Genomic DNA, 18,196 nt, shown 5'->3' with positions numbered 1-18,196 from the left:
TCCGTGATTTACTTTAGCAGCTTAAGAAGCGTTGTCGTCAGACTTATTGCCAGCCTTAGGTATGAACACCACCCTTACTTTCCGCCAATTCTCCGGCATATATCCCAAAGTGAAACTGGCCTGAAAGAGGTTGATGATGAAAGAGACTGTATTTGGCGAGGGAAGCTCTGTAGTGTTTCCAGTTAGACGTGATTTTGGCTCAATTGAACAGACGCCTAGCCTTCCGAGGTAAAAGCCATGGCGGATAACCGTCGACAGTAAAGAGCTTTGATTCATTGGCGCTGCTAGGAAATTTCCCTGGGAGGAGCCAATGGGGTGCCTTCCAAAAAAAGAGTGATTTATTTGACGTTACTAATTACGGATTTAATGATGGCGTTTTGGGCATCTGGTTTCTATTAAAATAGATCCCTCTTAACTAGAACTAAATCCCAAAAAGCACAACAATTTGTCATTTAATTCAGTTCATAATTAATATGTTGAAAATCGTGTTAAAAACAGAAATAGAAATTATGCAGACAAAGCAATATTTGGAAACCACGAAATCAACCAGCACAGCATCAATCTGGACAACCGGAAGTATTGGAAGTAAATTGCCGTAACTGTGACATGTTATTGCACCCAGAATGGCACACATTCATGTGACGTTTGAAACACATTCTAACAGACTTTCCACTCGGCTGAACTGCTGTCGAGAACGTGTGCATCAGCAGTCAATCATGCTTCTTCCGCTGCCACCCTAGTTCCGGTTTGGGCCAGCCGCACTAATGCTTTATAGCCACAGATAACCGTATCGAGACATAAAATGCGAAGATATAGACCGTAAAATACATACACTACATTTCGGTGAGTTCCCCTTTTAGAAGTTTAATTAGCAGCCACAGTTTAGAATTATTTTCGGTATTGTTTCGTTGAATGTGACAATAAATACATAATATTAATTTATTAATCATGTGCCTATATTAGAAATTATAATTTTAACAACAATGACACGCAGTTCTATTACGGAATCAAACTGCAACCACAAAACACGTTTTGTAAGGTAACACTTGAACTGCAGTTATGTACCACACAATGCACTTTCAGAGCATAATGTTTTTTTTTTCATCAATTTCTCACGTTCAGACCTGCACATAGGTCTGGCCGTTGTCTTATTTTCGGCTGAACCTTCATCAATTGCCAACAATAGTATCAGATTACTCCAATTTCCGATCTGAACATTTTCTTCTTGCGATTAAAAGGTAGTAGGGAAGGAAAGCTGCTCGAAATCCACAAATCAGAATCTTCAATGACAGCCGGATAAAAAAGAAAAGAACTGTACGACGATAATCTGGCGCACCAAAACCTTAACTGTTTCAGATTTTCAACAATCTCATACCTTTAATAAACCTATTCATTGCGATTCACGTTTATTGGCCGGAATTAGACTTTGAATAATTTAATTTCTAATCTTTTCGGTCGTACGTGGCTACATATCTACCTGGTTTTACCTATGTGCGTATCAACAAGATGACATCGATATCTTAATCTTAGTGGCACTCGTTCCAGTTATGAATGGTAGTGTTTGCCTTGGATTTACCTCTACCTGAATAAATATTTTCCCATTTTTCCCGCTCGCCACTTCCTGCTACGCTGCAATGATGATTGCTCAAACGTATGAATCCCTTGGCGGATACAATCAGCGCATGCACAAACACTTTACACATCACAACTTTTTTTTCCAGAATGCAAACATAACATCAATTGCCTCTCGGAAATCGAATAAAACAAGGGATGACTAGAAAATGCAAAACAAACTCAACCGTAAAATTCAGTCGTAAGAATGCAATAAGCGCTTATGAAACACAAATTTTTGCAAACTTGTTTAATTTAAATTACCTAAATAGTTTAAGCGCTGCTTCATTTTCGTGGAAAGCACACTCAGTGCAATCAATCAGGTCCGGCGGAAAATCGAAACTGTTTGATGGAGTTTGGATTCGCCTGTTTTTTGGGCGGGAAATCAATTTTCAACAGTTTTCGTAGTTCCCTCACTATTGACGTTGTTCGCGCTTTAACCGTGCGGAACCCGCGCTAAGCTTATGCGCTAGGCGGCTGCTTTCATGTCGTGCAGTACGGGCCCCGGTTGGGCGGCAGCGGCCAGACCTAGCACCAATCTAGCTCCGCCGTGGCCCGCGTGATTCGAAAGAATGTTTATAGGAAGCGCAAGTCATTTGCAGCGCGTTGGCTGGCGTCGATAAAAATTTGGGTCGTTTGTTGTTTGAGGCTGGTGAATAAATTGGGTGCTGTTGCGTGAATTTAGTGAATGGCACATGGAAAGGCTGGCGACCTGACGTGCGAATCACCGTGAGAGTTCCACGCCACCGGCATGGCAGGGAGAAGTAAATTCCCTTAGTTCCTTAGTACTAGTACTATTCCTACTAGTTCCTTAGTAGTTCAGTGTGAATATGGGTGTAAATTCAAAAGCAACAGAACACAGTTACACAAATTTAAATTAAGATTAGTAATATAATACACTGTGAAGGTTAGTTTGTTCCAAATCCTCCTGATTATAATTTTTCCATGGACTGGAAAATTTGATGATTCATCAAGAATGCGATGTTACCAGAAAATAATTACCAAACAGAAGTTTGTTTAACTTTGATGGATTCGATGTTGCTCCGTTCTCTTCTTCTGTCTCAATCTACGTCAGACTTGGTACTTCAATCAGATTCCGCTTCGGAGTCGGTACAAATCTTCTGAAAATTTTAACTAAGTCATTCTTGCTGCGGACTATCGTTATTTTGAGAACACCACCATTTCTTCGATCGCTGGACTATATATTTCGTTGCGGCTCTGCTCGGGTAGAATGTGACTAAACATCACGTTGAAGTCGGACCACAAGTACCGTCTCGGTGATAATGATGATGATGCCGGTGATGATGATGACGATGATGATGATGATCGCGACGCGCTTCAAAGAAGTGTCAGAAAGAGGTGGAGATCGAAATCAAGCTGTTGATGCCGCCTTGCCGACTCCGTGCTTTCCATCAATATGAAACCTCCAGCGAAAATGAGGTGTAAATGAAATACAAATTGACTTCTAGAAAGAAGCGGGAAAGGCTTGCATGTAATTCACCGTGTGTAACGATGTACACTCGCACGTTCGGTTCAGTCAAGTCGCAGACACGGTGCCCAGAGAGGTCGAATGGAGCACCATGTCATAAGCTCGATTAAAGCCAAGTCATTTCCAATAATTATTTCACGCGTAATCATTATTTAATCAATATTAAACAGAACCGTAAAATGAGCTTGCACTGCTAGAAGTGAGAGGTCGTTTTTTTTGCTTCCTTCTCAGGCTGTTAACTCCGAATGCCCTAAATGCACAACGCGATCCGCTTTCGAGGTGATAAATCGTAAAGGTACGCTTGTGGACGACAACTGAAATTATTGCATTGCAACCTTGCGAAGTCAAGCTTTTAGCGTAGTAGGTATGAGATAAAATAAATTGGACTGATGCTCTAAGCAAAACATTAAAAATAGCATCGCCATCATCCTTCAACTTTCATACTAAGTTAAATTTGTTAGAGCTGTTTATCAGCTAACTGTTTGTGCCTTAGTTTCAATATACAGTTAGGTATTTCAAAGAATTTAATTTATCGATTAGAAACAAATGCTCGAAGCAACATATTAAGTTTGTTGAATTCTCGTTTTATGACAAATTACACAACCTGTTACCTTTTGTGTTGAGTTATTAGTAAGGCCATACTTTATGTAAATTTATTTCAGACAGCTGTTCGGTAAACGGAGAGTCTAGTATCGAGGCTAAAGGAATGAAAATGAGTAATTCTCATTGAAACGGGGTTACTACTCGTTAACGGGCCGTACGATTATTTTAAGGCCGCCATTGAAAAGTTGAGAAAAAATGCTACTTTATGTTAAAAACACAACAAAACGATTGGTCCCGTCTTGTAAGACCTCGGAAAGAGGTCCATTTTGCCCTATTGTCTCTAAAATTATGATAAAAGCTAACTGAACAGTATAGAAAATTATTTGCCGCCCTAAAAGAACACAAATAGCTTCCAAATGTTGTCAAAACATCAGTTGACTCAATAAGAAAAAAAATCAGATAAATCAATCAGAAAAATCAATAAGATCATTTGAAAAACACCAGGAAAGTTGAATGTCATCTATTTCATACTGTCGAGAACTCGTCCGCTCGATTAGCTTTGAGGAACCATGCTGGCCTAACAAACGTAACAAACAAACGAACGTTGTCGTATGTTCTAATCTCGGCTGGGCGGTGCCACTAGAGTCAGTAGGATCGGTGCACAAGCCTCGTAATTGTCCTGTACTCTAATAACCGGCTGCGAAGTCTGTCGATAAGGGTAAAGTCTTGAGGATGGGTTATACCCAAGGTTTTGCTGTGCGTTGTGAAGAACTCACCAAAGCTCCATTTAGTAGAATTCTCACTTAGATACATTATAGAACTTTTTTTCCTGTAAGGACTCGTCACTGCGATCAGAAGCGTGGATCTATTGTAATATCGCCCGGGTGTTTGCTGTATAACTGGCACTGCATTTTTTGTGCTATTATCGCAATTGAATGAGCGATATGTTTATTAAATATTTTGGGTGCTGGTGTGTAGTGGGATATACCCTACCTTCAATGCTAGCTCTACTTTACCCACCTTGCTCCTCAATGCCAGTGTCTACGATCACGTCGCAGCCGCAGCCTTGAGTAACTACTCACAACCGGTTTGGATACTGTCGGCGTTCGACAAGCGGCATTTGTCTAATAGGGGGAAGTCATCTATGGCCGGACGATTTTATAACATTAGCCCGAATACCACTAGCCCGAAAACCTCTAGCCCGAAAACCTCTAGCCCGAAAGCAACTAGCCCGAATAACACTAGCCCGAATGCAACATAAGCCCGAATGTAACACCAGCCCGAATGCAATACGAGCCCGAATGTAATACCAGGACGAATGTAACATTAGGAGCTCTATAACCGCAAGGTTGCAGAATCGGCTGACTGCGAAGTCTGTTGTAGAAAAACAAAAGGTGTACGGAGTGTAGCACCCAAGCTTTGCTTTCGGATCGGTGTTGCGAAGCCCACACTCGTGTGGTCTAATTTCCTCACAGACGTTTAATAAGAATAGACCTAAACAGATGTGATTTCTGAGGGGGGCTGTCGCCCCACAGTGGTCGGCGCTTCCGACGGCGGGTCACGGCGAATACTCGCCTTTTCCTATGGCCGGCTCACCCTAAATCATCTAGGAAACGTTGGCTACTAACAAGGTAAAAAGGTCCCATATCTTATGATAAGCATAACTCTTATCTGGCTTAACCAAAATCAAAAGTTCAAAAATGGTTGAGTTCGAAAATCATTGGTCATCAGTTTGATTTCGTGAATTAGAAGCGTAATTATCAACTTAGATCGGCTGGCTGCGAAGTCTGTTGTATAAAAACAGAAGCTTAGATTTTGAAACGGAGCGCAGCATCAAGGCTTTGCTTTCTGATCAGTATTGCGAAGCCCACACTCGTGCGGTCTAATTTCTTCATACGCGCGTACTCATTTTAACAAACACGCCAACATAAGCATCCCTTTTGGACGAGAATCGAGGGCGAAGATGACGAAGAAAAGAAAAAGTAATGCTAAATTTGTATCCCAGTGTGCCACAAGCCTCACGGGCAGCTGACGAGCAGTTTTTTGACTCGCGAATAAGCTACGCAGAAAGACGGTGTGAGACTGTGCATCCGCCGGTGTGTGGGTAGCAGATTGTCTGCACACATCAAGGGCGGCTGTTTCTTTTATCAGCGTAAGTGTAAGCGTTGAACGCTATGCTTCTCATACTCTCTCACGTAAGAGTAGGCGTCGTTGATATCTCGCTCAATTCGCAACAATGCTTTTGGTTTTATTGAATCCTAAGAGTGCTCAAGAACAAGACACACAACAATAGTAATTTAACTGCTGTTATTAATTGTTATGTAAACTTTATTTGAAAACTAGCCCTGCTCTAACATAACCTATAAATACCTTTATCGAAAACAATCAAGCGGTTCAAAAGTTATGACTAAAAATGTGCTTTTTGAAGGTGTCAATTAGTCGAACGTTTCTCAGAGATGGCCAAACCGATTTATGCGCTATTAGTCTCATTTGGTAGGTAATATAGCCTCATTTGTTTTATGATTGGACATTTAATTTGAAAGCTACGAGCACTCGTGTACAGCATAAAAAAAATTCTAATTATTTATAACGATTTTAACCAGATAATTAATCAGATTTCAATTATTTTAGTATCAAACACGAGGCCTTAACGGTATGAACATATTTGCTAAATTTGATTAGAATTGGACTTACCAGTCAAAAGTTATTTGATAAAACATTGATGAAATTATGTAAGAAAACTTTACTGATATGAACCAAATAGAAAAAAAACGCGATCATATGCTCTAGCGTAAAAATGGTAAATTTTCCAGGTGGTGTATCTTTGGAAAAGTTTATTTAAAAAATATGGCGCAACTTTTTACGCTATTAGGGTGACCGGTCAACCTATTAGGATGATACAAATATTTGTTTTTTTTTTAAATGCGTTCAGAAAAGTACAGTGTCTCCACAAAAGTAGTAGAGCACACTAAAATAAGCAACTTTGCTGTACATAATAACTATCTGTCTCTTACTGGTTGCGAAGTAAAACGATTTGTTTCAAAATGCAGCGAAAATTGAAAAATTGAGATATCGAAAAGCGACTACGTCACAATTTAAATAATTCATTTTTACACGTCAATAAAAAAATCAATCAAATCGGTCCTCTAGATACTGAGATATACGCACCGTCGCTGAAAACATATGGTTTCGAGGAGAGCGCGTTTATACTATTGTACAGCACTGCACTTCCCTTCAAGTGATCCCGCAGTTTTACTGTCAATTCTCAACGAGGCCACACGGGGCCCACGTACCGAAAAATACTTTGGGCTCAACATTTCTAGTAGTAAAAGACTCCTGAGAATGCAAAACAAACAAGTTTTTCGACTTTCCAGTGAGGGTCCCCCCTTAAATATCAATCCTGTCCAAGAACTTTGCTCACGATTTTTTGATTGATTTCAAATATTCTAAAAATTTATCAGTATATTACATACACATGCATGTGTGTTGATGATAACTACCAATACTGCCCATAAACGCATAGCAGTCCCATGTGGTTTTTCATCGCTTGTGAAGTAAACCTGGGAATCATTTTGTTGAGGACGAATAGACTGGCCGCACTGCCTGGCCACTGTCGATAAGTTCTGAGTCGGTGAGTAAATGCGATAAGTGGTAGATGACGTTTCTGATCTTGACAAGTAAAGAACAAGAAACTCATGTAAACGTCAGGAGAAATAAAAACAATCGGATTAAGTATATTGAAGTGTAAAGTAAAAGGAATTATAAATTGAATATTTAATAATTGAATACTTAGCGAGCTATTAGTACGGTAAATTAATGCGGATTAGTACGGAATAATTAATAATTCTTTATTTGTTATTGCTATACACGTAAGTTAAAACATAAAATTGATTATCCTAGTTAAAATAGTTCTTAATCTAAACAGGCTTACAAAAGACAAAGATTGATTTCCGTAGTCGAACAAAGGATTACCAGATTGAACATTGTCACGATTAAAAAACTTATAAAACTGTAAGTAATCTATCTAAAATCTAAATATCTAAAATATCTTACTTGCTAAAACTTAAATGTAACAAACACTTACACACTATTTACAAAATTAAAATAGGCATTTATAGTGTCAGTTATAAAAGGAGTGGATCCGTCTGCAAGAGGAATCGGATTGAATACTATAATTGTAAGTGAATTCTCAGTTTGATTAATAAGTGTTTAAAACTTATTCTAAAATAAAATATTACAGTTTTGATCAGCTTTAAAAGAGAGATTGCAAGGACTTATAAATTTTCGATTCCGAACATTATCAAAAAATTATAACCTCAAAAGATGGAATCCGCCAAGGAATGTATGTTCTGCGATGCTCCGAATTCCGCATGCGACATGGTACAGTGCGATACATGTGAACTTTGGGCTCACTATTCCTGCGCTGGAGGGACGGAAGCGGTGAAGGATCACGACTGGAATTGTAGAAACTGCACTAAGGAGTTGCAAGTTCCGAAAGTGAAGAAACCGTCGTTCAAGAAAACCGGAAGCCAGAGATCAAAAAGCGACGGAGGATCGGTACAAGAATCGAACATGTCGTTGGAAGTTATGCTGAAAAACTTGGAGATAGAACAACGTGCTAAGGAAAGGCAGTTGGAAGAAGAAATGATCTTGCAGGAGAGAAAGATGGAATTGAAGAGAGCGTTGAAGGAAAAGCGGAGGCAGAAAGAAAAGGAACTTCGTGAAAAGCAGCTGGCACAAGAGCGGGAGATGAAGCAACGTCAGCTGAAGGAAGAGCGAAAGATGTACGAGGAACAACTGGCGGAAGAAGCGACTTTTTTGGAGGAACGTAGGAAGATGCGAGAAGAGTTCCAGAAGGCGAAGAAAAATGTCGTCAGGCAGTATTCAAAAGAAGACGAAGCCTTTGGTGATGCGCGAAAAGAAGAAAAGGATATGCCTTTCGATAAGAAGGTGGAGTTCTGGTTGAATAAACAAGGAGAAAGTTCGAAGCCAGTTACAAGGAAAAGTTCAAGTGCAGGAGAAAAGTCGTCGAAGGCCGCAGCCAAGAAAGTGCGGCAAGACGAAGATGAGAAGGAAGAAGTAGAAGTAGAAGACGAATACGACGAAGAAGAAAGCGAAGAAGATGAAGAAGAAAGCGGAGATGAGGAGTTACTACGTACCGTGCGTGTCGCCAAGCGAGATAGGACGGGGAAGTGTCAGAGTAAGCGGATCGAAATGATAGAGCGAATGCACAAGCAGGGAAGTGTCCGACAGTCGACGAAATTGACAGCGGAGCATATAGCCGCTAGGCAGGCAATCTCGAAACACTTGCCTGTGTTTAAAGGCGAACCGGAAGTCTGGACAATTTTCATTAGCAGCTACGAGTTCACGACGGAGGCCTGCGGTTTTTCTAATCTCGACAACCTCAAACGGTTACAGGATTGTCTGCAGGGGAACGCACTAGAAGCTGTAAGAAGCAGGTTGGTTCTTCCGGATTCGGTCCCGGATGTCATCGAAGATCTTCGGCGTCTTTTTGGCAGGCCTGAAAAACTCCTAAAAACATTACTCGCTAAAGTCCGCAACTCGCAAGCTCCCAGAGCTGACCGGTTAGAAACATTTATCCAATTCGGGCTCACCGTGAAGCAACTGTGTGACCACTTGGAAGCTGCAAAGCTAAGGGAACACCTCCACAATCCAATGCTGGTCCAAGAGTTGATAGAGAAGCTTCCTGCGAACTATAAGTTGGACTGGGTACGCTTTAAGAGAGGGAAAAAAGGCGCGCCTCTCCGAATGTTCACTAATTTTATGAACGACATCGTGTCCGACGTTTCGGAGGTATCGGAGTTCTCGGTTCTAGATTCAAAGGAGTCTCCATCGCCGTCTTCGTTCAATAGAGTTCAACAAAAGAGGAAAGAGTTCGTCAATGTCCATAATACCGATCCGAACATAGTCGACGACTCTCCAGCAGCGAGGGGACCCAAACCGTGTTGGGTCTGCAAAAGAACCGACCATAAACTAAGGTTCTGTGACGACTTCAAACAGATGCAAGTGGCTGATCGATTGAAGGTGGTGGAACGAAATAAACTGTGTGCTCTCTGTCTGAACAACCACGGGAAAAGTCGCTGCAATTTCAAACTCCGATGCAACGTTGGAGGTTGCCAAGGCGAACATCATCTGTTGCTGCACCGCGTGGAAGAAGCTGTTCAGTTGTCTAAGGTGGAATGCAATGCGTATGGCCAAAAGCGACAGACCATAATTTTCCGAATGGTTCCAGTTACCGTTTACTTCGGAAATCGCGCGCTGGATACACTAGCTTTCCTCGATGAAGGTTCTTCCACCACACTCGTAGAGGAGTCGATCGCAAAGCAGTTAGACACCAAGGGCTTCGCTGAGCCGCTGGTGGTAACGTGGACCGGAAACGTTAAGCGGTACGAGAATACATCCCAGAGAATGGATCTAATGCTATCGGCTAAGGGATCGAAGCAAATGCTGCCATTGATGAATGTGCGCACTGTAGCGGAGTTGAAGCTGCCGAAACAAAGCCTGCAACGCCAAGAAATGGCCGCTCGTTATCCGCACCTTCGAAATGTGCCTGTGTCAAGCTACGATTACACCGAACCTGGAATAATCATAGGCTTAGATAACCTACATGTATTCACTCCTCTTGAATCGCGCGTGGGTCAGTGCGGAGAGCCGATCGCAGTGCGGTCGAAACTGGGATGGATGATATACGGACCAGAGCGCCACGCACCGACGGCTGAGACTCGTTTGAATTTCCACGCATTTGATTCGATCTCAAACGAAGGCTTTCACGATCTATTCCGTGAGCAGTACGTTTTAGACGACACCAATGCCGCTTCCGCAGGGCTGCTTGAGTCGACGGAGAATCAGCGAGCACGGAAAATCCTTCAAGCTACTACAGTAAGAGTAGGTGACCGATTTGAGACGGGACTACTGTGGCGTGACGACGTGCGACGATTTCCTGATAGTTATCCCATGGCCGTTCGGAGAATGAAAGCGAATGAAGAAGTTAGATAAAGATCCAGAACTACACCGAAATGTGCATCAGCAAATACGTGATTACGTTATCAAGGGCTACGCGCATAAAGCGACGGCTGAGGAGCTAGCGGAACCGAATCGAGCGAAGGTATGGTATCTTCCGTTGAACGTTGTGCTAAATCCACGAAAACCGGGGAAGGTACGTCTAGTTTGGGATGCGGCGTCAACCATAAACGGAGTGTCGCTGAACAGTGAGCTGTTGTCAGGACCCGATATGCTGCAATCTCTCCCAACGGTGATCAATCGTTTTCGAGAACGACGCATTGCTTTCCGCGACGATATACAGGAGATGTATCACCAGATTCGAATCCGATCCGAAGACAAGCCGGCCCAGAGGTTCCTCTTTCGTGCGTGCCCAACAGACGAGCCCGAGGTGTACGTAATGGACGTCGCTACTTTCGGGTCTACCTGCTCTCCGTGTTCAGCTCAATTCATCAAGAACATGAACGCGTCTGAGTTTGCGGAGGAGTTTCCTGAAGCTGCGGCGGCGGTAGTAAACAATCACTACGTAGATGATTACTACGACAGCGCTGACTCTGTGGAGCAGGCTACCAAGATGGCCAGGGATGTAAAATACATCCACTCTCGCGGCGGGTTCTACATTAGGAATTGGGTATCAAACTCGCCGGAGTTCCTGCAAAACATTGGTGAGTCGTCTCAAAAACCCATTCACTTCAATCGGGATAAAGATACGATGGTCGAACGTGTGCTGGGGATTATTTGGGATCCAACTGAAGACGTTTTTCGCTTTTCTACCGCCGTGCGGGATGAATATCAGCCTGTAATCCAGGGAATCGAAAGGCCAACGAAGCGTATAGTATTGAGCTGCGTGATGTCCATGTTCGATCCGCAAGGTCTTCTTTCGCCATTCACTGTGTTCGGAAGGATGCTGATTCAGGATTTGTGGAGTACTGGTTGCGATTGGGACGATCCAGTGGACGATACGTCGTTTGAAAAATGGATGCGATGGACGAAAGTGCTACCTCAAATTGCCACAATCAAGGTGCTACGAAGTTACTTCGGGGATGCCAAGTTCGACGACATCGAGAACGTTCAGCTCCACATCCTAACGGACGCAAGCAAGGGAGCCTACGGTTGTGTCGCCTACTTTCGAGCGAGAGTGAACGGTGAAGTAAGGTGTGTTCTAGTGGCAAGCCGGGTGAAAGTAGCATCCCTGAAACCGACCTCCGTTCCGCGACTGGAGTTGCAAGCGGCTGTTCTGGGTGCGAGACTGGCAGCAGTGGTGCGGAAGAATCATTCCTTCAACATAAGTCGACAGTTCTTTTGGACGGACTCGACCACTGTGCTTTCATGGATCAGGTCGCATCAGCGGCGTTATAAAGAGTACGTCGGTCTGCGCATCGGGGAGATCCTGACCTTTAGTAGGCTTCCGGAGTGGCATTGGATCCCCACAAAGTTAAATGTGGCGGATCAACTAACAAAATGGACACGAGATCAAGAAATGAGCTCCGCCGACATCTGGTTTAACGGCCCGGAGTTCATGTACAACGCAGAAGAAGACTGGCCGAAGCAGAAAATACCGCAAGCGTCAACGAAGGAAGAGTTGCGGGCGCATCTTCTAATTCACGATGTGGCACTCCCAGCTGCCGTGATTGATATCCAGCGAGTGTCAAAATGGACGGTGTTAGTTCGTACGGTAGCGACAGTATTCTGTTTTCTGTCAAACTGTAGAAGAAAGGTGAAGGGATTGCCGCTAGAGACGTTGAGAGCCACACCGGGGCAGGCGAAGATGTTAAAGGCGGAAACGTATCCAGTTGTGAGAGTTTGCAGCAGTGCGAGTTCGAGAAAGCGGAACGAATACTGATGAAGATGGCGCAGGCCGAGGCGTACGGTGCAGAAATAAAGATTCTCCTGAAGAATAGGGAACTACCAGCGGACAAATGGCTACAGGTCGAAAAATCTAACTTGCTGTACAAGCTAACTCCGCTTATCGACGACCAAGGAATCATTCGCTCAGAAGGTCGTTCGGAACGAGCCGAGTTTCTGCCGTTCGATCTTCGTTTCCCTATCATCCTGCCGAGGGAACATGGTGTTACGGCGAAAATAGTGCAGCATTTCCATGAAAGATTCGGACACGGCTACCGTGAAACTGTGAAAATAGAGCTTCGTCAACGCTTCCTGATCCCGAAAGTCGGCGCAATTATCGCAGATGCTGCGAGATCGTGCATATGGTGCAAGGTGAACCGAAATCGACCGCAGATTCCTAGGATGGCTTCCTTACCAGTTCAACGGTTGACCCCCCACCTGCGTCCTTTCAGCTACGTTGGTGTCAATTATCTCGGCCCTTTTACGGTATCGTCAGGTAGACGCAGCGATAAACGGTGGACCGTCATCTTCACGTGCTTTGTAGTCCGGGTTATTCATCTGGAGGTCGCTCATTCGTTGACGACGCAATCCTGTCTCATGGCCATCCGTCGTTTCATTAGCTATCGTGGTCCTCCCTTGGAGCTCTTTTCTGATAACGGGACGAACTTTAAGGGAGCTAGCAAGGAGATAGCGGCCAAGATTCGGGATATCGACGAAGACTGTGCAAGTGAATTGACGTCAGCACGTACAAAGTGGTCGTTCAACCCTCCAGCCACCCCTCATATGGGCGGGGTCTGGGAGAGGCTTGTCCGGTCCGTAAAAGACGTACTAGTGGTATTGGATGATGGCAGACGATTGACGGATGAAATTCTGCTGACGTCAATCGCAGAAGCAGAAGATATCGTCAACTCGAGACCTCTTGTCTACGCATCGCAGGAATCGGATGAAGCTGAAGCGCTCACGCCGAATCATTTCCTTCGGGGAGTCTCGCCGAATGAACCGTGGCAAGGAGCTCCACCTGTGAACCCGGCGGGAGCACTGAGGGACTCGTATCGTCGATCGCAACAGTTAACGGAAGATATGTGGCGACGATGGATCCGTGAATATGTTCCGTCAGTCAACCAACGTTCTAAATGGTTCGCCACGCAAGAAAACTGAAGGCAGGCGATCTTGTATATGTGGTAGAAGGTGGAAAAAGGAAGTGCTGGGTGTGTGGCGTTGTCGAAGAACCAATCATATCCAATGACGGGAGAGTTCGACAGGCATGGATTCGAACAACAAGTGGTCTCAACAAGCGCGCGACAGCGAACCTAGCAGTGCTGGAAATTCGCGATGGTGACGCTGAGCCGGAAGTCGCTTCCGGTACAGGATCACGGGCCGGGGTATGTTGAGGACGAATAGACTGGCCGCACTGCCTGGCCACTGTCGATAAGTTCTGAGTCGGTGAGTAAATGCGATAAGTGGTAGATGACGTTTCTGATCTTGACAAGTAAAGAACAAGAAACTCATGTAAACGTCAGGAGAAATAAAAACAATCGGATTAAATATATTGAAATGTAAAGTAAAAGGAATTATAAATTGAATATTTAATAATTGAATACTTAGCGAGCTATTAGTACGGTAAATTAATGCGGATTAGTACGGAATAATTAATAATTCTTTATTTGTTATTGCTATACACGTAAGTTAAAACATAAAATTGATTATCCTAGTTAAAATAGTTCTTAATCTAAACAGGCTTACAAAAGACAAAGATTGATTTCCGTAGTCGAACAAAGGATTACCAGATTGAACATTGTCACGATTAAAAAACTTATAAAACTGTAAGTAATCTATCTAAAATCTAAATATCTAAAATATCTTACTTGCTAAAACTTAAATGTAACAAACACTTACACACTATTTACAAAATTAAAATAGGCATTTATAGTGTCAGTTATAAAAGGAGTGGATCCGTCTGCAAGAGGAATCGGATTGAATACTATAATTGTAAGTGAATTCTCAGTTTGATTAATAAGTGTTTAAAACTTATTCTAAAATAAAATATTACAGTTTTGATCAGCTTTAAAAGAGAGATTGCAAGGACTTATAAATTTTCAATTCCGAACACACTTTTAAATTCTTCATTCTTTCAATATTTCAAACAGTAATGTTATGATTGTTCCCAAAGTTTTAAAAAAATAACAGACTATGTCAGTCACAAGTTACAAATAAACATAACAGTCTCAGTAGTGAAAATGTAACAATAAACCTCTGGTTTTTGGAAATGCCTGGACCGATTTGACTGCAATAACCAACAAACGGAAAGTTATGTGGCTTAAAAGAATTCTATTGAACAGAATTTGGATCGGATGTACGGTTCCGAAGATATGTCCGGAATATATGGAACTTTAACATAGAGCTTTCCAACATGCTTGAGCTCACACTAGCGAACACGAAATACGCATGTATATACATGATGTTTGTCTCATGTTGAGGAACAGCTGATGCTGGAGGAACAAATCCTAAAAATAGCGATTATTAGTTGTGTTGCTCCGTTTGCCACACAGCAGAGCACATATTTTGGTCAAATTCTTCATCCTGTTCCGAAAGAAGCTCAATAGAAGCACCTCGAATCATAATAAACCCGTCATGCGACACCTCCAAGTACTCGAAATTGCAAAACTAGACCATTGGTAGTCGTATAAAATGTTGAAGACATCATCGGCTACATCTGAACACGTCCGGGAATGTTCCGGATCGGGGATCAGTATCTGAATTGAACTAAAACACAACATATGACATCAAAATTGCAAAAGTAGTTCATTTGTCGTCATACAAAGTGTCCAGGATTACATTATCCACAGCCGGACACGTTCTGGGAACATTCCGAATACATCCAGCAAAACGGTCAGTTTCTAACTTAAACCAAACCCCAGAATGCGACCCCGCTATTAACTCAAAATAACAACTTACAAATAAAAAGACATTTTTTGATTGCTTTCCTGTTCATAGAAAGGGGAATAGCAGAAATGTGAATAACTATCGCGGCATCTTTACACTAAACTTAATATCAAAACTGTCCGAGCTTGTCGTCTATGCACCTGTATTCGCATTCTTTAGGCAATACGTCGTAGACGATCAACACGGCTTTATGCCCAAGCGGTCCACGACAACCAATCTTCTAATTCCTACGTCCGACGTGATAAAAAGTTTTGACGACCGGTCGCAGACGCACGTTATTTACACGGAACTTTCCTCTGCTCTCGACAAATTGAACCATCGAATCGCCATCGCCAATCTAGACAAACGCAGAATCGGTGGCTCGTTGCTACGATGGTTCGATTCATACCTCTCCGACCGCCACCTAAAAGTTAGGGTCGACGGTTTTACCTCCAGACCTTTCACTGCTAACTATGGAATTCCACAAGGTAGCCATCTAGGACCTTTGGTCTTCCTCGTCGATGTCAACTTCCTGCTTAAATACCTGTGACTCTCTTTTGCCGACGATCTGAAGTTGTATTTTTGAAATCGATAGTCCGTCCGACGCCGCGTTCCTGCAAGAGCAGCTATTGATTTTTGCGAAATGGTGCACAGATAATGCTGCTGCTAAACTCCGATAAATGTGAAATAACTACATTCTCCAGGAAATTAAACCCTCTCCTCTTCGACTACATGCTATCAGACGTACCTTTACGTCGCGAAAACTGTGTCAAGGACCTGGGAATACTGCTTGACTTCAAACAGCACATCGCATTTGTTGTCGACTAGGCCTGTAGGAATCTGCGAATTATCATGCGAATCGCCAAAAACTTCAACGATATCTACTGTCTCAAAGCTCTCTACTGCGCCCTTGTTCAGTCCATTCTTGAGTACTGAGCTCCAGTGTGGAGTCCTTATTACCAAAATGGAGTTGACCGAATCGAGTTTGTGCAACGCAGATTCATACGTTTCGCTCTTCGGAGATTGCCCTGGAACGACCCCTTTCAGTTGCCTTGATATGAAAAATGCTGCAGACTCATCGATCTCGACCTTTTGAACACTCGTAGCGATATGATTAGCTGTTGCCGATTTACTGACACCGAGAGTGGATTGCCCTTGTCTACTCGCAAACCTCAGCATATACGCTCAAAGTCGCGTCCTACGTGGTCCATTTTTACGTGTACCGGAACGGCGAACCAACTACGGCACCTTCAGCACAATCACTGGTCAGCAACGCCATTTTAATCGCTTTATACCTAGCTTCAACTTAAACGTTAGCCGCGAGATACTGAAAACTCGATTCCTGGTACTAGCTCGTTGATTCTAGGTTAAGTGTATCAGTAGGGCCTGTTGATATTTTTATACAAATAAACAAATAAACAAATAAACAAATTTCAGGAATTCATTTTGCAGACTTCCTACCCGTTTGTAGACTTCAAAACGGCATATGGTTCAGTTGAACGAATTGAGCTTGACTATGCTTGAACGGGGTTAATACGTGTTACTCTTGATGGTTCAAATTAAAGTATCAGACTAGCGGGTGAGATATCGGATTCGTTTGGCTGGCACAGCGCGTATTAGCCCTTCGGGTGTTGAAACTGCCCTAATATTGGAGATACTTTGGAAGTGGTCGACGAGTTTGTCTTCCTTGGTACGTTGGTGACATGTGACAACGCTGTGAGCCATGAAGTAGCAAGGCGAATAGCGGCTACCAACCATGCGGTAGCGTTTGGGATAAAACCCGTCTGATGATATTTGAGAGTAAATTGTGTAATGAATTCTAGTGCTGCCCTAACTCAGAAAGGTGCACCATAACGGCAACATTTGCAAATTAGGAACAAAATACAAACATTTTGTACAAGATAACAAGAGAAAAATCGTAAGTTGTTGAGTACGCTGAAGGTTAAAATACATCCTTTTTTCCAATTCAATAACTAGTTAAATTACTTTCAGGATAACTGCAAGTGAAACAAAACCTTAAAGTTTACAATCTTCTAAAAAACAAGACTAACTGCATAACTGCAAATCTATTCAATAATGACTTATCATAAATAGTGGCATTAAAATATAAGAAAGATTATTTGAAAGAAATGCTTTTCAAAACTTTCACTTCTGTAGGTACCAGAATAGAGCATTACAAAAAATCCATTACTTGCCGCCACAATGTGCGATCTACATTTGTTCAAGCGATCGAAAAAACGATTACCGTCACTTGAACAAACCAGGCGGAACTTGCATAAATAGGCCCGTGTGATCGTTACTTGCCTTTTCAGATGACAACTCTTACAATTTTTTATTGTATACCAACCAGAAAAAGGCATCGACTTCAATAATGTGGCCGCTCAGCGAATCTAATGATTCATCCTGCGGCACACAGTAATTTATGCCGTAGATTGCGGTCGATCAGTTCTTAATGTTTTATTTTTAAAACATAAAACTTGGCGAAGAAAAAAAAATGGCCATTTGTGAACCATTGTGTCTTAGCAGGTTGAAATAACGAACGTGGTGGTCATGCATTCTAGTGGAGTTTGATTTTAACTGTTTGCCGACAGAAGTAACTCTCGGATGTGTGTAGTTTAATACAATTCAGAATGACATTTATCATTTCTTATACTGACAAACGGTCATTCATGTCCTACAGGAAGAAAAAAAACCTCGCTTCAACTTGATCCACGCCAAATCCCAAGAGTGGTGTTCAGTAAAGACATATTTTAATATTGATTGATT

The 18,196-nt window shown here is 42.6% G+C and overlaps 1 protein-coding gene across 1 annotated transcript; it reads left to right on the top strand.

Annotated features, from left to right (window-relative positions):
* The first annotated feature begins 7,966 nt into the window (after nucleotides 1-7,966).
* LOC128740299 (uncharacterized) lies at nucleotides 7,967-13,666 on the top strand. Its single transcript, XM_053835838.1, has 4 exons — nucleotides 7,967-8,728; nucleotides 9,062-10,543; nucleotides 10,716-12,329; nucleotides 12,374-13,666. Exons 1-4 carry the CDS (start codon nucleotides 7,967-7,969, stop codon nucleotides 13,664-13,666), a joined length of 5,151 nt encoding a protein of 1,716 aa, XP_053691813.1.
* Nucleotides 13,667-18,196: the final 4,530 nt, after the last annotated feature.

The sequence above is a fragment of the Sabethes cyaneus genome, chromosome 3 (genome assembly GCF_943734655.1).
Source record: "Sabethes cyaneus chromosome 3, idSabCyanKW18_F2, whole genome shotgun sequence".
Classification (NCBI taxonomy): Eukaryota; Metazoa; Arthropoda; class Insecta; order Diptera; family Culicidae; genus Sabethes; species Sabethes cyaneus.
Note: the sequence above shows the minus strand (reverse complement) of the source record. Positions and strands in the feature narration are given on the sequence as shown.

Bases quoted from the DNA above. Each gene is read 5' to 3' on its own strand.
- LOC128740299 (XM_053835838.1), top strand. From the start codon at position 7,967: ATGGAATCCGCCAAGGAATGTATGTTCTGCGATGCTCCGAATTCCGCA. The intron at 10,544-10,715 runs GTAAGAGTAGGT...TACGTTATCAAG, and splicing joins AAATCCTTCAAGCTACTACA to GGCTACGCGCATAAAGCGAC. The intron at 12,330-12,373 runs GTTCGTACGGTA...GTCAAACTGTAG, and splicing joins TGTCAAAATGGACGGTGTTA to AAGAAAGGTGAAGGGATTGC.